At 29.4% G+C, this 24,973-nt stretch overlaps 3 protein-coding genes across 7 annotated transcripts; 1 reads left to right on the top strand and 2 right to left on the bottom strand.

Moving 5' to 3' along the window:
• Positions 1-1,067: 1,067 nt before the first annotated feature.
• Positions 1,068-4,957, bottom strand: LOC126655727 (uncharacterized). Of its 4 annotated transcripts, none has more exons than XM_050350011.2 (5): positions 4,654-4,957; positions 4,390-4,585; positions 4,182-4,295; positions 1,745-1,925; positions 1,068-1,627 (listed from the first exon to the last, which is right to left on the bottom strand). In XM_050350011.2, exons 1-4 carry the CDS (start codon positions 4,869-4,871, stop codon positions 1,773-1,775), a joined length of 681 nt encoding a protein of 226 aa, XP_050205968.1. In that variant the 5' UTR covers positions 4,872-4,957; the 3' UTR covers positions 1,068-1,627; positions 1,745-1,772. The 4 variants fall into 4 exon arrangements, with proteins under 4 accessions (XP_050205968.1, XP_050205976.1, XP_050205959.1 ...); XM_050350019.2 differs by having other exon boundaries at positions 1,749-1,925; XM_050350002.2 differs by lacking the exon at positions 1,068-1,627 and having other exon boundaries at positions 1,636-1,925.
• An 11,375-nt stretch (positions 4,958-16,332) lies between these two features.
• On the top strand, positions 16,333-20,548 carry LOC126664393 (squalene monooxygenase SE1-like). The gene is made up of 8 exons (XM_050356761.2): positions 16,333-16,807; positions 17,936-18,047; positions 18,201-18,375; positions 18,601-18,769; positions 18,957-19,175; positions 19,297-19,572; positions 19,773-20,051; positions 20,164-20,548. Exons 1-8 carry the CDS (start codon positions 16,544-16,546, stop codon positions 20,272-20,274), a joined length of 1,605 nt encoding a protein of 534 aa, XP_050212718.1. The 5' UTR covers positions 16,333-16,543; the 3' UTR covers positions 20,275-20,548.
• A 536-nt stretch (positions 20,549-21,084) lies between these two features.
• LOC126665821 (uncharacterized) lies at positions 21,085-24,964 on the bottom strand. 2 transcript variants are annotated; one of them, XM_050358747.2, is made up of 7 exons: positions 24,551-24,962; positions 23,978-24,019; positions 23,616-23,744; positions 22,670-22,902; positions 21,889-21,925; positions 21,591-21,648; positions 21,085-21,495 (listed from the first exon to the last, which is right to left on the bottom strand). In XM_050358747.2, exons 1-7 carry the CDS (start codon positions 24,701-24,703, stop codon positions 21,419-21,421), a joined length of 729 nt encoding a protein of 242 aa, XP_050214704.1. In that variant the 5' UTR covers positions 24,704-24,962; the 3' UTR covers positions 21,085-21,418. The 2 variants fall into 2 exon arrangements, with proteins under 2 accessions (XP_050214704.1, XP_050214705.1); XM_050358748.2 differs by lacking the exon at positions 23,978-24,019 and having other exon boundaries at positions 24,551-24,964.
• Between the last annotated feature and the right edge of the window lie 9 nt (positions 24,965-24,973).

Raw genomic sequence — 24,973 nt, 5'->3', positions numbered from 1 at the left:
AAATTACTTTATACTTTTTTAATTTTATAAATTACATATTTAGCCCATTAACTTTAATTTATACAATTATGTCCTATAACAAAATAGTATATTCAAATATTATAATTTTATATTTTTATTATTATATTTTTTATATGACTTCTAATAAAATTAAATAATAAAAAATCAGCATATATTATAAATTAATAATATATAATATTTAGTATGTGTGTCTATTCAAATATAGTTTTTATTTTACATATTAAAAATATTAATGTTTATTCAATTTTATTTAGTAAAAAATAATATTATATGATAAAAATATTTATTTAAATTTTATTATTTTACTCTTGATAAAAAAATTATATGTTTCTTTTCTAGGATAAATATGTAAAAAAAAATTAATTTGAATTAAATTGTTAAAATAATAAAATAGTGTAATTTTAAAATATACTTTTAGAGTTAAAGATAGAATTTGTGGTTAGAGAAAAACTTATTTAGAGTTAAAGATAGAATTTGTAATTGGAAAAAAAACTTATTGTATTTTCAAAAAATAAAGTTTCAATTTTAGAGTATGTTGGAGATTTTTTTTTATTAAAGGTGAAAATCGACTCTTTAGAGTCTTATGTTAGTTGTTAGTTACCGAGGCGTGGTTCGAACACACAACCTCTCGATGACCTAATGCTATTTCTAACGCCTTTTCACAATACCTCTATGATGCAGTGTCAATTGACTCAACTGTTAAGTTGTCAAGTTGACGAGATACTATAATAAGGCTATTTCTTTTTTAAAAAAATAAATCAATTTTAATTCTCTTTTTATTCGATATTTATAATTTTGTTTGCTTAAAAAAATAGTCTCAAACAAATATTTTCTACTATTTTTTTTGAAACCAAATATTTTCTATTTAAAAATACAATTTAATTACACATTAGAAATACATGAATATACAATAACTAGTAAAAATTATACTATAATAAAGTATTGAAATTCATACCAACCAACCAACATACATTAATGTTAATAATAGTCACAAATTCTTTAAGTAAATTTGATTCTTTTATAACCTGTAAATTTTTATTTAGATTTAATTTATGAAATAATATACTACTACAAATTTAATGATAATAGTAATAATTTAAAATAAAGGGTTAATTACATATAAAATCTTCACCTTTACACGAATTTTCAAAAATAACACAACCTTTAAAACGTGTTAATTCAGAGCATCAGCTTTCATTTCTTTTCAAAAACAACATGGGCACCTTTTTAGATAAAATTTTGCTGACTTAGACACCCTATAGCAGTGCCATGTGTCATGTCACGTCAGCAAAAACGCCACTAAAAATGTGCCCATGTTGTTTTTGAAAAGAAACAAAAAGTGTTGTCCTGAATTGCCACGTTTTAAAAATCGTGTTATTTTTGCAATTTCGTGTATAGGTGGTGATTTGATATGTAATTAACCCTAAAATAAAATATATATTTGGGAAACTTTTTTTTTGTATATACATATTAAAATTCTAGTTAAATGTGGTGGATAATATTTTCTTTAATCGTACCATTTTGGTAATATTATTTTGGTATTACCTGTTGGAGAAGAGAGGAAAGGAATATATATCAGGTTGCCCATGTGTGAATTACTAATATTCTGCACGATTCAGATACAAATAGATGGATAATTAACAATTGCAAAGGATAGTTATTAGTTTCTGCTCAAGAGCTCAAAATAAGTTTAAAAACAACAATATTTAGGCTAAGAACTCACATACAGGGCCGAGATACAGAACATTGCATCAACGTTTTCTCTTTCTCTTGGTGTCTCTAGGCATATTAGTCTTCGACTCTAAATCTGCTTTTGAAGGCAGCAATTTGGCTTGCACAGCAGAGCTCCACAATGCCCTTTCTACATCCGATGGTGTGAAGTTGTCCCCGTCTTCACTTAACTCCTGGAAGAAGAAAAATTCCAAAAGAGAGCGCAGCAACAGAGTGAGGGGAGCTTCAATTGCTTATAAGTTATAAGGTTAACTTGACAAACAATAAGCATTCAAGCAAGAATAAAAATAACATGTTAAACTAGTAAGTTCTAAAATCATCAATGGTGTTATCTTTCAGCTAATCAAAGTAGCAAGATTGTTTGATAAGGCAAATCAGCAAGTGAGAAAGTCAAGCTCTACATTATGTCTTCCATTTGTGACAAAAGCAGCCTTGAAAGGAAAAGTAAAATTCAATGCACATTCGACATTTCCAGCCATCAGGATCTAATTTATTTGAAAGGTAGCAATGTTGCATTACGATAGCATTTCATCTATCACAGTGAATTAAGCATCCCAATTCAATAATTACAGCAACAATATTTTAAGCAATAAGCATGTGCATTACTTTTCATGAAATTGTTCTTCAAAAGGTGACCTAGTTCCATCAAAATCCTTTGGAATGTAGACTCCAAAAATAATATGCCCAGCTTATTAACAGTTCACAAACTAAAACCCGAGTAAAATACATCTGGTTTAGATGCACATCAGCAATCCACGTGAAAATTGTAAATGTCATTAAAAACTTTGATGACATCTCTTATATACTAAACAACTAATTATTCTCTCATAATGTCTTGAATTAGGAATAAGGACCATCTCCAAGTACCATGTGGCTAACCATCAACTACATAAACAAACAAAAGCTGACTCTTCCAGATTTCATTTTCAGAAGTCCACATCTTAATATTCTTTATATCCTCTATTATTGAAGGGTTCATATTTTCTTGTATAAACAGTATAAAATACCTACTAAACGAGCATGTAAGGGAGATAAAATCCATCAGTATAAATCTACATTATCAAAGCCATCCTATATAAACTCATGCAAAATACAAACCGAATAAAATAGGCAGCAATTGAACAAATAGTGACAGCATAGCTCGCCAGAACAGCACCCCTAATTTCTGCAGCGCAAGTCAATTAGTTAACGACCACTTCATAAGTTGGCAAGAATTTATCTCTTAAACTTGGGTGAATTCTTCCCTCTCAATTTGAAAAGAAAAACTATTCTTGACAACATAGATATAACAACAGTAACCACCAAGTAACTGTCCAAAAATGACACATGTTGCCGGTTAGTATCCTAAAGAACAATAACCACCAAGTACTGTCCACAATTGGCTATGATAGATGTTGCCGGTTAATATCCTAAAGACCAACGATTGACAAACAACCTATCCTTGAAGCTCAATCTAGAAAACATAACTTTCAGCACACGCATAAAATATCAATCAATCAGGAAAAGAAGCCTCCTACAGAAATAAAAGGTACAAACGGATTATGCAGATAAATAAAGGGCGGGTCTTATCAAATGCAATTAATGATTCGCTTAACTTCCACAAAACAGTTACAAACAGAAAACACAAGCATGATCAGAAAAAACGATTATGTTAATAAAAGATAACATAGTGAGCATCCTAGAAACCTCCAACTTTGATATCAAATATAGCAGGAAAAATCTAATTTCAAATGGTAAGAAACAAACATTGCAAGAAGATCCAAGATGAATCATTAACCTGATATGAAAAGCCAACCTTTTCAATGAATGACATCATGGTAATAAGACAGCTACGAAAGCAACATTTTCAGGGACCTTAGCAATAAAAAAGGGAAAAGAAAAACTTCTCCATGAAAGAAAATCCAGTGGGAAAAAAGGAGATGGTTCATCACTTTCATTCCAGAAAATTACACAGCCTAGAAAAGCAGGGATTCAACTGAACTCGGGGCTACGCCGCAATTAAAACAAGGGGTAAGGTCACATAAATTCACCAAATGTACACGTTTTCTCAATTTAATCACGATTTATAAAATGTCAAAAATATATACACCAACTTTCATTCTGTGTCAAATCGACACACCGGTTCATAATCCGGTGTAATTTGCTGAGGTGGAAGTTATACTCCAGCTGCCAAGTCGACAGATTTCACCGGATTTGAAAGCGGTGTATCGATTTGAGACATGTATATCAAAATAAAGTCATTTTTATTAAATGAACGCCACAATGTAATACATAAATGAACGCCACAATGTAATCTGATGAAGCAGTATAGATATATAAGAAGCAAATTAAACTTGTTTCCTTGTCCTAAACCCTCTTAATTCCCCAAATAACCTATAAATAATGACAAAAATTGAATTACAAACACAAAACATAATTACAATTTGTACCATTATAAGAGAAATGACAGGGACTACCTTGGCCTTTTTTTGTAATATATTCACGAACGATAGGTATTGCTTCAACGTGTATTCTTTGGTGTTACCAAGAGCTGCCACCATAGCCTATTTCGCCACTAATTCTATTAAAATCAAATGACGAACTGTATCTCCTAACTAAAAAAATAAAGCAATAGGAAGAAGGATACTAGAAACATACCTCATCAGACATGAAAGGAGTAATATGAGGCGCGTAAGCAGCCAAAACGGCAGAAGCAGTTGCCGGACCGACGCCTTTCAAAACTGTAAGTTGAGTAACAGCTTTTGATACGTCAGGAAGTGATTGAAATGCTTTCTGAGAAGCTGATTTCACCAACTCTTCGTCTAAGGAAGACACGTAATCAAGCAATCGAGGCCTAAAAAAGAAGAGTCACTACATAATAAACAAGGAAGCAGTGAAATTGATGTAACTGTGATAAGTTACCTCCATTTGCCACGAGAAAGCTTCCATTGCATGAGCTTGGAGAGTTCAGGAGTTGTAATGTATGGATTAGGGCTTCGCTTATGGAGAAGAGAGGGAAGTTTTATTGTGTAGAATTCGTCGAGTGAAATGAGATTTGGCTTGTTGAGAGATTCGATTCGTGATGAATAAGAAGAGAGCGCCTCTTTCCATGCACCAACATCGGAGCTCCGGAAATCCATTTCGCTTGTAGTATTATTTACCGCCTCGCTGGGTTCCGGTACCGGAGTTCTCTAATTTCCTATTTCTTTCTCTTTTCCAATTTTTTCTCTGGTGGGCCTTTCATAAATTGGGCCTTGATAAATAAACTCATTCTTCTATTTTGGGTTTTTTACTTAAATAAGCAATATTTTAGGTTTGATTTACTTTTACGTTGACTCATGTTTGACATTTTAAAACTATCATACAAAAAAAAAATATTACTTTAATACCATTCATATAAATAAAACCCTAATAACACAAACTCTCATAATTACAATTATTTTTTCGCTCCTTAAAATTCTTTCTCCTTTCTCTCTCAACTCACCTTTCACACACTCAGATCGTCGTTCCGCTGTTCCATCTCCGTCATTTCGCCTTCGTCTCGTCGCCGTCTTTTTTTTTTTTAGATCTGAAATTTTTTGTTCTTTTTTTTATCATTTTTATATATGTAATTTGTTTATTTACCGTTTTTCACCACTAAACATGTATAAAGAGTATATTTAAAGACCTCTAATATAATTTTTTATTTATTTTATTTTTATAAATAATAATAAAAATATTAATTTAATAAACTCTCTAATATAATTTTTATTTTTTATTTATTTTTAGAATTAATAATATAAATATTAAATATTAATAATATAAATTTATTTTTATTTTTAATTAATAAAGTTTTAAATAAGTTTCTAAAAAATCGATTTTTTTTAAAGAATTCACATCATTTGGCCTAAATTTTAATACAAATGCTTGCACCAACACCAATCAATCAATGTACACGAGAAGTCAATATTACATGACAGCCACAATATTATTCTCTCCAATAACAATTGCTTTCTTAATTCTAGTAAATCCGATATGCCAACGAAATTAAGTTCATGGTGTGGAAGATTTGAGTAGGCATATATAAAATTGTATCAACTATTTTTTTTTTATTTGAAGCATAGAAAATACATTTGCGAATCTCAATATCAAATAAGAACAAAAATAATAGATTAACAAATTAACGGATCTGCTACAGCTCATTATGTTTTGCTAAATAAAACTAAAAAGCAAAAAGAATGCACTCACGTGAACAATGAAAATATGAGTCCAACGGTCTAATTAAGTTGATTAAGATTAGCAATATATAGACATAAGATTAATTCGATCTATGTTTACTTTCATGTGTTCAAAATAATTTTAAAGTGCCTGAAGACAGGCGTGAAATAAGCCAATGCCCGTTAAAAAAAATACTCCATTTAAAAAAAAATAAGCCAATGCTTGTGAAAAAAAAAAGTAAAATAAATTTTTATTGTCGACTCTGTTGAAATTTTCATATTGAAAGATAACTCATATGATTTCGTAGGCCATATAATTCGTTATCTCATTTGTATTTCATTTCATTTAACTGTAGTTTATGATAATACTAGAGTATTATTTTTGATTATTTTAAATGTTCATTATTATAAGCTTTGGTAATAGGAGTTAGACTTGATCATTCGTATCGTATAGGATGAATTAGTCTAAGCTTGTCCCTGGTGAACACTTCTTGTCGAGTTAAATATATAAATATGTAACTAGATATATACTAATAATATGATTGAAGAAAATATTAGGGTTTAATAATTTCTCAAAGTTCTCATAAAGATTAATACAGGTCGCCAAACTTTATGTGTTAATTAAACAAAATGTGCCAACCATTTCAACTGAGAGTGTCATCTTATTTATAATTAAGACAAAGTAATAATTAGCAAATAACTAGGGATATAAATTAATTTTACTCCCTAAATGTAAACTTTAACGTTTCTCACATTGTATCTTGCTTTGCATGTAAGTAAGGCGTGCAAAATTGAGCCTAAATTAATTAATTAAATCAAGTCAATAAAATTTTAATTAAAAAATTATAAAAAATATCAATTTTTCTTGTTTTAATTTTTACATCTAGAAAATTTAATTCGGTTTTAATACAAATTGAAGAAATCAATTAAAACTAAGCAAAATCAAATCTAATTACTTCGGTTTGATTAATTTTAAAATATAAAAAATTTCTAATTTATCTTATTTAATTTTAAAAATAAAAATTAATTTATATATAATTCAGTTTAAACCGAATGCAAAACTTTATATGTGAACATTAAGATTACAAGGAATAAGGAATATTATATGGGTAGGCATATACGCAAAAGAATAGCAATCACTTGTTTGTATTTTTCCTTTTTTCCTGAGTCAAATACAAATTTCTCGAGTGCCTGCATAACCAATTAATTGACCTAATAAACAAAATGTAAGTCGTAATTAATAATTGATATATTGGATATATTTGAAAGAAGTGTTGTTTTTGCTAATTACTTGACCTAATCGTTAGAAAAGGTTAGAACGATATAATTTAAAAACTGACATTTTTTCATACTGAACCAAATTTCAAGTCAAACAGTTAACAAATATATTTAGGGGGGTTTTCAAACTATCCGACTTTTTATTATTTGGTTTCTCATTTTCAATTTTATTTTTTTCAGTCCCTAATTTTTTTATTTTTTTATCGATTGGAATTTGGGTCATTAGTATCCGTCTATGGAGTTGATTTATTTAGGTTTAATGGTAACAAAACTCAAACTTTTACGACTTGTTGTAATTATATCCAAACCTTTTAATTTTTGTAATGTAATAATATCTAAATTGCATTTTTTTGTTGCAATAATATCTGAATTGTATTTTTTGTAGCAATAATAGTCAAATTGATGGTTAAACTTGTTGTTTTCAATTAGATATTATGCTATTATTATTTTTTTGATGTATAATAATATAGTAAAAGTTCCAAGAAATGGCAAAAAACTCAAAAAAAAAATCACATAAAAAGTGCAATTTGAATATTATTGCAACAAAATAATGTAATTTGGATATTATTGCAAAATTTAAAAAGTTTGGATAAAATTGCAACAATTTATAAAGGTTTGGGTGTTTTTGCCATTAAACTATTTATTTAAGATTCTTGTTGTAATATTTACCTAAACTAGATTTATTTGCAGTACTAATATTAATATTAAGGGGTCGTTTGGTTTAAGGTTGAGAATGGGAATCGGAATGAGAAGGAATGGGAATGATTGTTTTCATTTGTTGTTTGGTTCAAAATTAGTGTAGGAATGGGAATGGATAAAATTTAATAAAAATATTATTTATTATTTATTAAAAATATTTTTTTTATTTTTTTAAATAATTTTTTATATAAAAAATAAAATTTTTTAAATTTTTTTAAAAAATATTTAAAAAAATTAAAAAAATTACTTTCGAAAAAATTATAAAAAATTATTTTAAAATAAATAAAAAATTATTTAAAAAAATTAAAAAATTATTTTTAAAAAATATTTAAAAAAAGTTTTTTTATTATTTTAAATATATTTTTTAAAATAAATATTTTAAAATAGTTTTTTTAATAATTATATATTTATTATTTATTACAAAAATATTTTGTAAAATTTTGATTCTCATTCTCAAAAGTCTATTCCTATAGGGTAAGGGGGGAATGGGTAATTCCTATTGAGGAGGTAACCACATTCTCATTCCTTAGTACAATTTGACAAAACAAACACAAACAACGAGAATTATTTCCATTTCTATTCTCATTCTCTTCTTTTTTTGGGGAACCAAACGGCCCCTAAGTGTTTTTTTTATCTTATTAACTTCAATATTTTTAATTTAATACAATAGAACCTGACTGGATAAGGCTTTATTAAAACTTGTATGTTATCATTTTTTCATCTCATAGTTCAGTTCAACTGATACCATAGACTGAGACCCATTTAAGGATATGATGAACAAAAAAATTAATATTTAGAGATTAGAAAAGACAAAATTGAATATGAGAGACCATATAATTAAAAATTGTAGTATAATTTAAGAACCTCAAAATAGATTTAACCTATATTTAGTTAAATATTTTTGAAATTAAAATATCATGATCACACTCAATTACAATTTACAAGAAAGATAATTTTTTCCCTCGCGACAAAAAAACAAAAACAAAGTATACAATAATGTCCCTTTGTTTTGTGTTAGAGATAATAATAATAAAATTATTTTTACCATTATTTATTTAATAATTTAAGTTAAATGATTACTATGTTTTTATTATAATTAAAACAAATTAAATTTATCTTTCAACTATCTTCAAATGATTATTTAAAAATTTCAGATAAAACTTGAACCTGTATTTATACATACTTTAAGTGTAACGTATAGTTCTGTTAGAAATAATAATAAAATTAGTGATAGAATTTTATCTCGCAATTTAAACTATAAAATTAATAGTGAATGCTTCTTTTAAAAAAAAAATTGGTTTGCTAAAAAAATTTGATGGACATAAATATAATTTAATTCATGAACTTGTATGTTTTAACTTATTTGACATGTGGACTACTAGTTTAACCAATTACATCCATAAACTTTAAATTTAACATCTTTTTTTTTCTAAGAAAAGTATATTAAACATCTAGTTCAAGAGGGAGAAACAATCACTCTAATGTCATAAAAATAGTCCAACATGAATTAGTTTAGATGACATTTAATATGACTTAATATATTATATAACCTCTAAAGTTTTATATTCTTATCCATTCGATCGACGAAATCATTATTTTAACTTATTTCACTAATAAATTTTATTATTAGTTTATTTTTACGAGACAAATTGAAGCTGCCACTTTTAAAAAATGTAAAAAATACATTTTTTTATGTTTAAAAGCCAAATAAAATTAGCATAGCCTTACCAATGAGTTATATCTCAAATGGTATAAGCGCTAAGTAGTAAACTGCTAGGTCGTGGGTTCGTTTCCTTCCACAAGCGCTTTTCCTCCCCAAATTATCAAAAAAAAAAATTAGCATAGCCTTAAAATGAATTTACATAACCTATGGCATTCCGTTTCCTGGTTCGTCATTTTTCTCCCTCTTATACAACTCTTCAAGTCATGCTAATTGACGCTCATCACTGACCTGGTAAAGTAAGTTGTTTATTTTTGTTATAAGGTGTTTGATTTTATGTCTCAATACAATAAAAACTAATTACTGACATAATATGTTGATATGGCATGTGCCTTAGTTTAATTCAATAAAAAAAATTATTTGGATAAAAACGTGTAAGAATCATGATTTAAACCTATGTCTCTAAAAAAGGTAAAATAGCAGACATTATTGTTTCATATGTTTGCATTTTATGTATATATTTTATATGTTTTCTAATTTGTACATATACAAATACAAACATAAAATATTAATTTTTTTTTACAATAAAATAATAAATGTTAACATGTCATTATAATGTGGTCCTTTCACTTGAAATGTTATAAAATATTGAATAAAGTTCATAAGTGAAGCTGAACAAACATACAAGGGAAGGGATATAATCAGTTACAATTAGAAATTAGAGATGGCTAAGGTTAAAGTATTAAAAGTTTAGAGTTAAAAATGCATTTATTTATTTACATATTATTTTGGAAAATCATTATTTACACGTTTAAAAGTGTTTGTAAAGAATTACTATTTGTCCATGCTGGTAAGGAATGAGTCTAATTATTGAAACAACTAAAGAGACTAAAGGTTGAATTGGTCAATAATAAAAGTTTGTACGTGTAATAGGTTATATGAAATAATGGATAGTCCAGGAATTGAATATGTAAAGTTGATAAATTCAGGGGTTAAATTGTATATTAAACCAACCTCATTGGGTTAATGCCTTTGTATTGGTCTTCCACTAAAGATTTTCGAGCTAACTTATTATAATTTCATATTAAAGTCAATTACATTATGTAATATAAAATTAAAGTCTCTTTCTTTCAATGAATTATGAACCTGATGTTCGCCTTCTTGAATTCTTGACCATTTCGTTGTTGGTTGTATGATTATATTTGTCGGATTGAAAACTTTTAAATTTGATCTAAATACTATAATTTTGTTGAACCAGCATCTATTTGGTTAATTTTTAGACCATATAATTCTTGCTAGATATATATTTTGAGTAATGCTATATAATCCTCCTTTTCAACCCACCTTCTTTAACCTACTCCACGTAACAATAAAAAAATGGATGCATTGAAAATTGTTTTTTGAAAAATACATTTTTGGAGGAGAATTGAACGAATAAAATACTAACACGTAAGGAGAGACATTGAAGGTGGTACAGAATGGTGGATTAAATAGCATTTTACATATATTTTAAGCTCATAGTCATCCTTTTATTGGTAATACTAATACCTAAATAATTATAAGAAAAATATATAGAAGACTACAATAATGTATATATATGCCTATCTGGCATTTGACTATTGGATTCTCAATTTTTTTTTTTACAATTAGAAAGAGGAGCATTTTTTGAAGGAATCAAACCCACAATCTAATAATTTATTGTCTAGTACTTATAATATTTAAGTTATAACTCATTGATTAGTATCTTCAACTTTATTCTCTTCCATCATTTTTTTATATGTAACGAAAAAATTCTTCATTTTAATTTTATGCAAAACAATTTTACATATTTATAATTATGATAAAATGGATATAGGTAGATTAGGAAAAATATATCCGACAGTCTTGTCTATCAATTCTGTAAATCATAATAATTATATACAAATAGTAAATAAAAAAGAGAAAAAATCAAATTGATTAAAAAATATTTTTTTTAGTCATTTCATTTATTTTTAATTGAAGAAAAAAGTCATATAAATATTTAAGAAATTAGTTATCTAATTATATTAAGATATATTAATTATTATTTAATATTTTATTAAAAAAATTCTCATACATGAACTAATTTATTAAAAAAGTAACCTAAATACTAAATTAAATTTTATTTCTATTAATTAAACTCTTCATTTTTTTATTTGCTTTTTCGATATAATTATCATGATTTGTAAAATTTTGGCACCATACATTATTATTTTAGGATATTTTGGTCCATTTGATGGATATATAAATTTATTTTGTCTTAATTTTATTACACCAATTTTTTTACTAATTTTATTTAAAAAATTATAAATTTTAAATCACACTAAATGTCTACAATAATTATAAAATTATTTAATAATTTACTTAACGTCATGTCGCATATTAAAATCATGTGACACTATGTCGGTGACACACCGTCTATGATACCGCCATGTCATAATTTTATTATTCATATAAATGTTCTCATTGTCATGTCATCTGAAATTGATAAAAATTGAATCAAATTAACATATTAATTTTCATTTAATAAAACTAAAAAATTATTCAAATAAAAAATTAACTTTTTTTGACGAGACTAAAAAAATTAACTTGATAATAAGAGAAACATGGAAATTAAAAGTCTTTTAAAGAAAATTACCTTTAAGTATCAAATAATAGTCTTCTAAAAAAAAGTAGTATCAAATAATAGAGGAATCATGATATTTCTATATGGTGCATAATAAACCTTTGGTATTATGTGCATGCTATTTGGTAATATATTCTACATAAAAGAACCAAGATCGGGACATAATCCCGAAACTTAAGCAACCATAAAAATTCACACTAAACATATACTATAATTCTAAGCTGGCATCAAATTAATAGGGGAAAAATCAATCTAAGATAATTTTAAAACAATAAAACATTCCTTCAAAAAAATCATTAAACATATATAATATGCTTTATTCTCGACGTGAATTTAATTAAAATGGGCACTATGGCATGACCTAGCAACATGAATGCAATAATACAACTCAATCTTCAATTAGCATATTCCTCAACCCTAATTTCTTTTCAAAACCTTGAAATATATATACCAAAAAATTTAACAAAAGAAGGAGAAATTCTTAGGTAGACTCGGTCTACCACGTCATCCGTAGACCAAACCTATCACATTATGACACGTTATTAAAATAATGGCAATCTTGTAATATTACTATTTAAAGGTGTAAATAAGTAAAAAACGAATTTACAATATTGCCATCATTTTAATGACGTGTCATAATGTGATAGGTTAGTCTACGGATAACGTGGTAGACCGAGTCTACATAAGAATTTCTCCAAAAGAAGACTATTTCATTTGGCTTTAATTAATTAACAATAATATTATCACAGATCAGCCATCGAGGATGGAAACTTAAAAGCCTTATAGATGACATATATAGTTTCATATTGTGATTCATATCTTTAAAGTTGACATTTGACAATAATAGTAGCAGTGTCAACATCAAAAGTTGGTAACAATTTATTTAGGTATTAATCACGAATTTAATGTTTCTTATGTAAATTAGTATCAAGTTTAATTAATTTTAATATTCCCAATTTTGCAAGCTACTCGCTTATATTTATTTGACCATCTCCATCTCTTTTTTTAAAAAAAGTTTTTCAACAAAATAAAATTAAAAAATTTGAGGTAATTCAATTGTTACAATCAAAGATGGCATTTCAATTAATTTTCTTTACATTATTTTACTGGCAAAATTAATTTGATAATTTTGGTTGAAAATTATAACCCAGCTTAGTCAAGACCTGTTGATTTTGACACATCCTTACGACTTTTTTTTTATGATCGTTACGACTTTCACATATATGAGTACATCAACTTTGCAGTTTTTTAAATGCTTTAGTAGAATGATTAATATCTAACATCAAAAGAAAAAATAATGATTCAATGCCTCTTTAGTATATAATTTGTAAATATATATAATTTAATGAAATGTGAACCACAAGAACAGTTTTTAAATACAACTTCAACCGTTTTTAATTTAACTAGTAATTGTTCCTACATCTGACCCTTCATCATTATTGAACTTAATTTTTTTTTTCTTTGTTAAAATTTGAATAAAAAATATTAACAAAGTAAAAAAGTAGCGACGAACCACGATGATGATGATAATAAGGAAAATTATAAATACAACCGTGGCGTCATATAATTCGTGTAACAAACCAATAACGCATTATCATGTGAAATATTTAATGATAAAAAAAATTAAAAGATTTTTTATCGCAAATATTCATTGGTTTGTTATCAATACGACATGGCGCAACGGTTATATTTGATAGATTCTCTAATAATAATCTACATCCTTTAATAACACTATCAAAATATTTAGTTAAACTAAATAATAGTAACTTTTATTATTAATAAAGGTTATGGTATCAAAATTTTAAATCTTTATGCGTTTTTGTTATTTAAACCATATCTTTTGTAATACTTTTTTAATTTTTTAAAATCTATTTAATTTTTCCAACGCGATGATGTCAAGCTGGAATTTAATGTAAAATGGCTATTCTATCCATTATGTGACATCCCATTCAACAGTGTAATGGTGTCAAAAAAACTATACCCTCCGTTTCAAATTGATAAACAGTTTAGGACAAATACAAGTATTAAAAAATTTAGTAAACTTATGCAAAATGAGTAATTTTATAAAAGGCCCAATGTCTTAAAAAAAACCCGACCTTTTAGCTCCTTTTCAATCATACCCTGACGTTGAAAATTTGTCAATTTTACCCTATTTTTCATTTTTGTGTTTCAATTGTACCCTGAAAAATTAAATTAACGTCTTTTGCGTTTGGAAATTTGTTTAAAACGTTCTCCATGTCTCGCATATATTAATGGTATATTTTTAAAATTTATTTAAATTTAGTTAAATTAATTAAGAATTTAAATTAGTGTTAATTTAATTATGGTTTTTAGTTAGTTTTTAAAAATAAAGGACTTATTTGTACTTTTTTTGAATAAAAAAGAATTTAATTTCATGTTTAGACTTAATTAATTGAATGATTTCATCATTTAAGTAAAAAAATTAACAAAAATTAAAATATTGGGGTACAATTGAAAACGAAAAATTCAAAAGTGGGTAAAATTGACAAATTTTCAACGTGTGGGTGGAATTGAAAAAAGTTTAAAGGTGAAGGGTTTTTGAGCGATTAGGCCTTTATAAAAACATATCACACTTACCCTAATTTAATGCAGGTTGATTTTATTTTTTAGTGGATTTTTCGTTTTTTTAATGTAATATATTATACTTAATGAGGGCATGCATGTCATTTAAACAATACATTACTGCCTATAATTTGGGATAAAGAAATTTAAAATAGTGCCTATCAATTTGAGACGGAAGGAGTAATATTTTTAATTTTTGTAGTTTATTCAAAATTTTAGAAAATTTGTAAGTCTATTCCAATTTGATAATTTTGTTACAGTTTTATCAATATTTTTTTATCATTTTAATAAGTGTTTTAAAAAACGGACCGCACCGACCAGTCGAACCGGTTAAACTAGAAACCGGATAGTGGTCTGGTCTAAAACTGTAAAAATGGAACTTTTGGTTGGACCGGTTTAAATTGGATCGAATTAGTAAAAACCGGATATTGAACCAGTGAATCGGTAGAAAACCGGCGAACCATATTTTTTTTAAATTCATTAAATCGATTGGACCGGTCATTGAATCGGTTTAACCGGTTGAACCGAGAACCGATGACCTCACCGATTTGGCCACTAGTTCGGTTTTTAAAACACTGAATTTAATTTGAAAATCTTTCACCGCATACAATACGTGTTTACCTTATTTGGTGTTTCTGATCATTTTAGCTTCAAACTTATTTTTTTGGTTCAACCGCCGAAAGTTAGAGAATTTAGAATTAGATTTTGACATTATTTTTAATTTTTTCAGATTAATAGCTGGATTTTGAAATTATAAATAAGAATTTTTATAACTACGGAGTTAATATATATATTCAACTGAAAATTGAAACAATTAAATTGATTAATTTTTTTTGAATAGAATTGAAATGAAATTATCAATTTGGATTAAAGTTAAAAAATGTTGAAAATCTTTAATTTTTTTGGCACCATTAAACCACGTAATTAGAAGTTCTAGTGGTTATTCACTTAGAAAAAATTAAATCGATTTTGAAAAATTGAATAACATTACAACGGAAAAATAAAATTGAGATATTATTACAAAAATTAGAAAGTTTGATTAAATTGAAAAAACACGTTAGATATTTAATTAGGCTTTAAATCAAAATGGAAATGTAATAAAGTTCTACGGAATAAAGGATATAGAATTATTTATTTTATAGTTCCAGATAATTAATAATTTAAGCAAGACATAATAAAAAAAATTAATAATACAATGTATTCACATAAATAATTAATTTCGAGTGGGAAATTTATATCAATTTGATCTAATTAGTATTTTCCGGAAGAAAACAATATATGAATCGTTAAAAAAAAGGAATTCCGATTCTGAGTCAGAACTAAAAAGTGAAGCGAGTGGGTAACGATTCGTGTTTTGTCGAGTAGTGGTGGTAACATTTTCAAACTTTTACCTTATTAGTATATTTGTTTCTTTAACTAAAAAAGAAATGAACAAATAACGAGTCAAAGCGCACGTTAAGAGAGAAAACATCACAGGCGCAATTTAGCAGGAAGACGTACACGCTAGCTATATAATAGATGTGGTGGCAATGTGCAGCAACAACAATAACAACACAGCACTCTTTAAGTGAGGCCTATAAAAGGAAAAGCATCGCCTCCTGAAGATTCTCGTGCTTCATCATCCACTTCTCTTCTTAGCTAAAATTTAAACCCGTTCCAGCTAAGCTTCTCGTATCCCTTAGAAAAAGCAAAACACAGGGATATCTTTAACAAACGGTGTCGTTTTCCTCTCTGGTTCTCCATTTTTAAGAGATGAAAATGGCGGATCATTACTTGCTAGGATGGATCTTAGCTTCCATAGCAGGGATATTTGCTCTCTATTATATTGTTTATTTGGTGGTTCAGCGAGAAGAGGAAGAGATTAACAGAAAATCTCTCTTACAAGCTAGAAGGGACTCCGTCAAGACGTTATCCGCCGTTACTGATGACAATAACCGAGAATGTAGATCCGATGCTGACATCATCATTGTTGGTGCTGGCGTCGCCGGCGCTGCTCTCGCTCACACTCTCGGCAAGGTATAATTTTCTTTTCATTTTTGTTTATCTTTTGCTTTAGATTCGAAGCGTTTTTTTATCAGCTCTTTTTTTGTTCCTGCTGTAGATAATTTTTTTACGTGGTGCTATGGTAGAGTTTTTCATTTTTCTAATTTTTTAATATAATATGAATTCTCTTGAATTTGATTTTATTTTTTGTTATACGAATATGCAGTTCTTGTTATACTGGATGTATTTGAATTTTGTTTAAATTTTTGAAAAGTGATTTAGAGAAAATATGCTCTAATATTTGTTAATTCTTGATGATCCTGATCAGAGACATAGATGAAAAGATGAGTGTTATTTATGTATCCAGAATAGAATAATCTGCAGGCTTATATAAACTATGCATATGATAACTTGGTCTTTCTATCATAATTATTGAGTAACTGTCTTTTGATTCAAATTCATGTGCTTAGACTCATTATTATATATCATATGCCAATGCCAATGCAGCCGCTGGTATTTTATTTTGCCTTTTTTCTATTCTAATGAATTACAAGGCTTGTAACTAGTCATGTCTTTTTCTATAGATGTTGTTTATCCTTATTATCTCTAATTAATTAGTCGAGCCATCAGTTTGCTGATCTGGCTTTCTGATGATGAACAGAGCTTTCATCACATAATATACTATAGAATCAACTTTTGAGCTGGACAAGCTGGGATATCAAAATTATTTGGAAAACAACAACAATTATAGATTTGAATTTGTTAGTTAGTCCGCCCCACACCCTTTTGATTGTAGTTTTCTTTTGTGCTGACAAGCAAGACCGTGCACCTTTACAACTCAATACATTTTTTTGCTCCTAATAGTGGGGCTTCTTCTTCTAATAGTCCTTTTCAATTGTCTAATTAAAAAGTAGTACTTGTTTCTATGTGGATTTGACTAATTCTCATTCCTTTGGTGGATGGTCACTTGATGTATTATACCATTACATTTACTTTTTATGCGTGTTCAATAGACTGTTGTTTCATCTTTTTTTGTCTTTTCCTATTATATTTTCGTTTGATTATTTTTCTGTGTTTCATCAGATTGATTTTTTTTTTTACTTTAGAATTTTAAGAGCAAATTATCTAAATGAAAAACTGACCATATGCAATAAATTGCAGGATGGCCGTAAAGTGCATGTTATTGAAAGAGACTTGACCGAACCTGACAGAATTGTTGGTGAATTGCTACAACCAGGAGGCTACCTAAAGTTAGTTGAATTGGGACTTGAAGGTGTGTGCAGATCAAGTTTTGCAATTTTCTACAAAAATTTAGAATACTACTAGAGTTTATCGATCTTGAACTTGTTGGTTTTAATTAAATGATTAGTTTGCCTATATAACTATAATTAAATCTACAAAATTTTATTGTTTTTTTTTGCTGCAGATTGTGTGGAGGAAATTGATGCTCAGCGGGTGTTTGGTTATGCTCTTTTCATGAATGGAAAACATGCCCAACTCTCTTATCCCTTGGAAGATTTTAATTCTGATGTAGCTGGCAGGAGCTTCCATAATGGGCGTTTTATACAGAAAATGCGGGAGAAAACTTCATCCTTGCCCAAGTATGTAGTTTTTTCCAGTATAGACATTCAAATGTGCCACTGCATTTCAAAGTTTGACTTTTCCAAAATGATTGATACAATTCAATTTCAAATGTCTGTGCTTACACTATCGTTGTAAATCATTTAATTTGGTTCTCATATTTAGTTGTTCAAAGTGAACATCTTTGTAGTGTCTATTAAGATTATGAAAACTAATGTATCATACCTCGTGTTTCTTTTTTCTAGTGTTCGGTTGGAGCAAGGAACTGTCACTTCTCTAATTGAAGAAAAAGGAATAATCAAAGGAGTGGCATACAAAACAAAAGCTGGTGACGAGCTCACAGCTTTTGCTCCACTCACTATAGTTTGCGATGGCTGTTTTTCAAACTTGCGTCGCTCTCTTTGCAACCCCAAGGTGACGACTTGTGATGTGCTTACATTAATACATTTATGTTGCAATCAGTTAATGATTTGCTCGAGTGTAATTGGGTTTAGAACCTTCCTCTGTGAGACTATTACCTAAAATATTCACTGCCTTTTTATCCCCTTTGATCAAGTACTTTGCAGAATTCTCAAGTTCAATATATAATTGTTTTCTGCAGGTAGATGTGCCCTCTTGTTTTGTTGGTTTGATATTGGAGAACTGTAAACTTCCATACCAATATCATGGGCATGTTGTATTAGCAGACCCTTCCCCAATTTTATTTTATCAAATCAGTAGTACGGAAGTACGCTGCTTGGTTGATGTACCAGGACAGAAGGTTCCTTCTATTTCAAGTGGTGAAATGGAAAACTATTTGAAGAATGTGGTGGCTCCTCAGGTATGTTTTTTTTTTATTATTTAGCTACTACTTGCTGTATGCATTTCGTTATTGACACTTCGTTCATCTTTACCCTTAAAAGTTGATGTTGTTGATTGACTTGATCAAATGTATATTGCAGATTCCCCCAGAAATATATGATTCTTTTGTTGCTGCTGTCGATAAGGGAAACATTAGGACAATGCCAAACAGAAGCATGCCAGCTTCTCCCTATCCTACTCCTGGTGCATTACTCATGGGTGATGCATTCAACATGCGTCATCCTCTGACAGGGGGAGGAATGACTGTAGCACTATCTGACATTGTTGTACTACGGGATCTTCTTAAGCCTCTGCGAGACATACACGATGCACCTACTCTCTGCAGTTATCTTGAATCATTCTACACCTTGCGAAAGGTAATAACAAATGGAGTACCATCTTCTCTTGTACCTTCCTTTGCCTCTAACTGGTTCCACACATATAGAAATTTTATTCTCTTTGACTATCGATATTATTTTAATAACTCATACTTCAACTTGAAAAATGAACTTCTCTATGACAAATTAAGCGGCCTTGTTATTGTAGTCGGACTCAATTTCGTATGTTTCCATTGCAGCCTGTAGCATCTACAATCAATACGCTAGCAGGTGCCCTCTATAAGGTGTTTTCTGCTTCATCTGATGAAGCAAGGAACGAAATGCGACAGGCTTGCTTTGATTATTTGAGTCTTGGAGGTGTATTTTCAACAGGACCGGTTTCTTTGCTGTCTGGTTTAAATCCTCGTCCATTGAGCTTGGTTGTCCATTTCTTTGCTGTTGCAATTTATGGCGTTGGCCGTTTGTTATTGCCATTCCCTTCACCTAAGCGCATGTGGATTGGAGCTAGGCTGATTTCGGTGCGTAACTCTCTCCTTCATACACCATCTTTTTTATATTTTGACAACAAAATTTGAAAATTTTCAATGTTATTTATCTGAATACTAAAATATCAAAGAAACTTATTTTCAGGCTGCATCAGGAATAATCTTCCCCATAATTAAAGCAGAGGGAGTGAGGCAAATGTTCTTCCCTGCAACTGTCCCAGCATATTACAGAGCTCCTCCTGTTGAATGCAGTTAGTTTAAAATGTAGGCAAATGTTAAATTTGTGATTCGACAACCAAGTGAATATAAATTTGTATCTTTCCATGAATCACTTCTATTTTTATTTATTTATTGTTGATTAATCGTTTTGGTTTGTTCTCATCCCCTGATCAAAGTAAAAGGGAGTGGGTGAATGTCTTACTGGGAAACACTGAATTGCCATACGCGTTAGTTTGTAGGACTATATAGGATGTCCATAACTGTGACTCTGTACTCCATCTATAATAAATTTATTTATTTATACTTGTTAACATTTATTATTTGTTTGCTTGCTATTTCTTTGGATCATACATATGGCTGCTTTAATATGTTTCTTACACCATTAGATTGAAACGAAGAATATATATTTTTAATACTCACCCAATCCCAATCTAAGATTTCTATATATATCATTTTTAAAAATCAGTATATAATTTCACTTTCATATATTTTATTAATAAAAAAATATTAATTTAATATGATAAAAAAGTAAAAATTGTCAAGACAGTGAAAAGATATGTTTAAAACATTCCTCTCTATTGAGGTTAAACTTTCAATCCTCAATTTTAACTTTTAACAGTCCAACTCCAAACTACCTGCAAACTAAAAACAATCTCGTATTCCATATATAGAAGTACGGTAATCACTAATCAGTAATCACATACCTGCATGCACACCAGGTTGTAAACTGCCAAGCAAGTAAACGACAATAACATGTCTGCGCATACATCAAGCTGTAAACTGCCCAAGCAACTAAACGACAATGTTAATATATTGTATTGGTTGCAGAAAAATAGAAATGACAGAAGAACATAAACCACATGCCATATGCGGGGAATATACTCTTTCCAAGTCCGATTGCTTGTTACATTTGAGAAATATAATGAAGAAATTTTACCTTTTTACATAATTCCTGGAAGTAGGCCAAAAAGAAAATATTACAAGGGCTTTGACACAAATACATAGCTGCCCTTATTATGTAAAAAATAACCTCTTTCTCTATAATGTTAATCTTATAGTACAACATTATGTTATCCAAAAATAAATTTGTATAAGATTCTATTTTCGGCAGTGACGACATGGATAGCAATGGACTGCATCCTTCTTGGTTTGCGAAACGCCTCTAGCAATTACCAAACTCATCATTTCATGTCCTTCCTTTCCTGCTTAATAGCTTCATATGAAGTCATGACTTCTTTGAACTTTGCCTCAGCAGCCTCTGCAGTAAGTCGTGAAGATATTTTTTAAGGGACCAAATCATTGCAAAGTCAGCAGGTCATTAAAACAAAACTACTGGAAGAAACTACATGTAACCTTTATTATCTTGGTTTTGATCCGGATGAAACTCCTTTGCTTTGATCCTAAATGCATTCTGCAGGCCGTAAAGAAAATCATTTGAAATAGGCCATAAAATTACGTCCACAAACAGAAAATAGATCTATATAACAAGTCATGATCAACAAAGAACAACAAGATCTACAAAGAAAGTCAGGCTATTAAGACAGCAGCAAAGTAGCTGTTTAGGAAGAAGTTCACATGCAATCAATATCAGCTTACGAAGGGACCGTGATTTTTAACATTGACTTAAAAGAACACTGTGTATGAGTAATACCTTAATCTCAGCTTCTGTATATGGTGTTGTTCTGGACCTGTTGTACAAGAAGGGAAGTGAAAATGTCAATTAATAGCTATCATAGTGCTTGCAAAATTGCTTCAATGCAAGTTAATGGTGCATGGAAACTTAATTGTGCCTAAAACATCCTAATTACATCCAAGCACCAACTTTCCACAAGCTTAAGAACAGAAAAGCAAAAAAGGATCACACTCAGACTCCGGGTGACTTTTATATCAATTCCTATAGAGAAAACAACTTTAACAAATCAAAATAAACTCCACATAAATGCTCCATTAAGCTCTATTAGCATTAAAGTTGAGAACACAGAATCAAAAGAGAGCTTAGATGTTACAAAAAGCTGTCAGGGAGAGGCAATTTCATGCTATGGTAAAAAAGTTCTTTATCATAAGAAGTAATTCAATTTTCAATATGATTTTCAATATAATGGTCTGCCTACATAATCATGAGATTGTATTAAAGCATAGAAATTGTGGTAATTATTAAACTCTCAATGAGATTTTTTTTTGTTAAACTCTCAATAAGATTTATTCTTCTAAAAGTTAACTCTGATATTTCTATCCCAATTCACAAATATACTACTCAGTACTCACACTTGTTCCAATTAAACTAAAAACCACATTTAAAAAGTATGATTCTACCAAGTGAAATTTAAATTATCTGAATAGCTTTCATTAAAACAACTTCACAGCATGTCAATTAAACAAGAATCACAGTTTTAAATGGTTCACAATCAGTCATCAATGAGTCTTAGAATTACCTGCTAAGGCCCAAAACTAAGTAATGATGCGATAATTGATAGTTTGCACTCTCTCTTGGAGTCCGAGGGTTAGTCCTCTGATCTCTGAAGGATGTATCAGTTTTCCAATACCAATCATCACGCTGAAAATGCTGATGATATTGACCTTGACCATTTTCCCTCCAGCTCTCATAGTTTCTCTTGTACTTGTTCCTCTCTCTGTTAAACACACTTTGCATGCGTCTTATACGTTCCTACAGATAATAATGTCACATAATTTTTTGCAATCATATGAAGTCAACAAACACGCAAACTAACCAAGCATCACACCATACAAATTGTACGTTAAGATGTCAGACATCAGAATCATATTGGCTGGAAGCTAGAGCTATTGCTGACAAAGTATGTCGACTATCAGAAAGCCATTACTTTAGTATGTTGACTTTCAGAAAGCCATTACTTTAGTTAGCCATATAGGAAGAAATTTTGAGCAAAAAAAATTGTATCATTAGTAGATTAAGGACACCAAAACATTTTGACCAACCTCATCAAACCAAGCAATTATCTCAACCATCCACCACCTAGCATCAACATAAAATATCTTTAAATCAACCTACATTATCAAGTAATATCAACTATAATTTAATGGACGGTGACTTAGTTGCTCGAAAGTTTTAATCCACATGGTTAATGTTCAGCTTATTTACTCATTATGAACATCAACTCATGGGATGACTAAGTTCAAGAATTTCTTAAATTACAGTCTATATTTAATCATGCTAATAGTTATTGCACTCAAAACAAGGGGAAAAAGAACAGTGTGGTGGGAAGATGCAAGTGGAATGGCTTTAAGCAAGAGTGACACAAATTAATGCACTTTCTACACAAGAAACCAAATAACAAACGAGTGATTTTGTAAATTATGTCATACAACATATAGAGGAGTAAATCAGGAGAGATAACTCACTACTCTCTCCATTTCTTCCTCGTATTCCTCTTGCAATCGGCGTTGATACCTTTTCCACGATTCCTCCTGAAAAGCTGACCGGAAAGAGCTTCCTGTTTTACCTTTCCATGATGGCTGTGATCTCGTTAGCTGAAAGATGCATTGGAAAATATGAGTAACTTGGAATGTGACATGCAAAAAGGTAACCTGATCCATGGCATCAATGTAACCTTGTGCAAAAAACCAGTCATCATGATAGAAAGAACATTACTTAGAGTCTCAGAGATAAGAAGATAATGAAACTAAATTTTTTAATATTACGGTCCATTCAATTCCGAAATGCAGCTGGTAAAGGCCAAGAAATAAGAGACATGCATGTATACCTGAGCATAGAACCAATCAACGGTCCTCCTCAGCTGACCAACCTGCCAGATTGCTATTTCCATCAAAACTTTGCATCTAACCAAGCTGTCCCACAAATCAAATGCATATTTGTGTTTTATGTTATACTAATTAGGTCACTATTTGAACATAATATCTTAGAAAAGTGTAGACAGTGAACTGAATCCTGCAAACAAACAAAGTTTTTGTATACGTATATATTTAAAATTAACATAATTAAGGCCTAATCCAAAAATGAATACCTTTTTAGCCTATGAATCTTAAACAAGGCTAAAATCCAGCTAGTAATCCGAACCCAGTTCGATAAATGGCTTACTAATTGCACTGTCCGAAACTAACTAGCCTTGTTTAGATTTGGAATCAATCATTTAAAATTTACTTATATATAACCCTATCAGATGTTGTGTGATGTTAAATTGTCAGATTATCAAATAAATACAATATTTAGATTGCTAGTACAAATATTATGTCGCACAATTATACAGTGCCGATCAATTGCAATTTTTTCTATCCCGAAGTAATTAAATGCAAATAAAAAGAGAAATGGAACTCACAGCGAAAGTAGTGGCGGTGGCGCCGATAAGACCGAAGAGAAACACGCCCCAGAGTTTGATGTCCTCTGCTTCTGATTTCTGTTGAAAGGGTTTGTTCGGTGGCTGCCATTTCTTATCCTTATTCTGATTAATGCTATCCTCTCTACCTTCCATATTTCCTATCGATTATCTCAACAATAATAATCAAGAAATTTGGAATTTGGAATCATCAGAAACCCTAAGAACATAATTAGGGTTTTTCTCTTCAAAATTTTAGTATTGTTATTGGAAGATTCAAGCAAATTCTGGTTTTGATTTTAGTAAACCGCCTTTGTATAATTCCACAATATGTTAAGACCAGTCTTTTGCTATCCGCAGATGCACATTAGCATTTCCAAGAGTTAACGAAATTGCCAAAGAGAAGCGTGAGGTGGCAGTTAGAGA

This window comes from Mercurialis annua, linkage group LG1-X (genome assembly GCF_937616625.2).
Source record: "Mercurialis annua linkage group LG1-X, ddMerAnnu1.2, whole genome shotgun sequence".
Lineage (NCBI taxonomy): Eukaryota > Viridiplantae > Streptophyta > Magnoliopsida > Malpighiales > Euphorbiaceae > Mercurialis > Mercurialis annua.
Note: the sequence above shows the minus strand (reverse complement) of the source record. Positions and strands in the feature narration are given on the sequence as shown.

Bases quoted from the DNA above. Each gene is read 5' to 3' on its own strand.
- LOC126655727 (XM_050350011.2), bottom strand. From the start codon at position 4,871: ATGGATTTCCGGAGCTCCGATGTTGGTGCATGGAAAGAGGCGCTCTCT. The intron at 4,586-4,653 runs GTAACTTATCAC...CTTCTTTTTTAG, and splicing joins CTTTCTCGTGGCAAATGGAG to GCCTCGATTGCTTGATTACG. The intron at 1,926-4,181 runs GTACAAATTGTA...TTCTTCTTCCAG, and splicing joins CTGTCATTTCTCTTATAATG to GAGTTAAGTGAAGACGGGGA.
- LOC126664393 (XM_050356761.2), top strand. From the start codon at position 16,544: ATGAAAATGGCGGATCATTACTTGCTAGGATGGATCTTAGCTTCCATA. The intron at 19,573-19,772 runs GTAATAACAAAT...TTTCCATTGCAG, and splicing joins CATTCTACACCTTGCGAAAG to CCTGTAGCATCTACAATCAA. The intron at 20,052-20,163 runs GTGCGTAACTCT...ACTTATTTTCAG, and splicing joins TTGGAGCTAGGCTGATTTCG to GCTGCATCAGGAATAATCTT.
- LOC126665821 (XM_050358747.2), bottom strand. From the start codon at position 24,703: ATGGAAGGTAGAGAGGATAGCATTAATCAGAATAAGGATAAGAAATGG. The intron at 22,903-23,615 runs GTGAGTTATCTC...TATTATCTGTAG, and splicing joins AGGAAGAAATGGAGAGAGTA to GAACGTATAAGACGCATGCA. The intron at 21,926-22,669 runs GTAATTCTAAGA...CTTGTACAACAG, and splicing joins TTAGTTTTGGGCCTTAGCAG to GTCCAGAACAACACCATATA.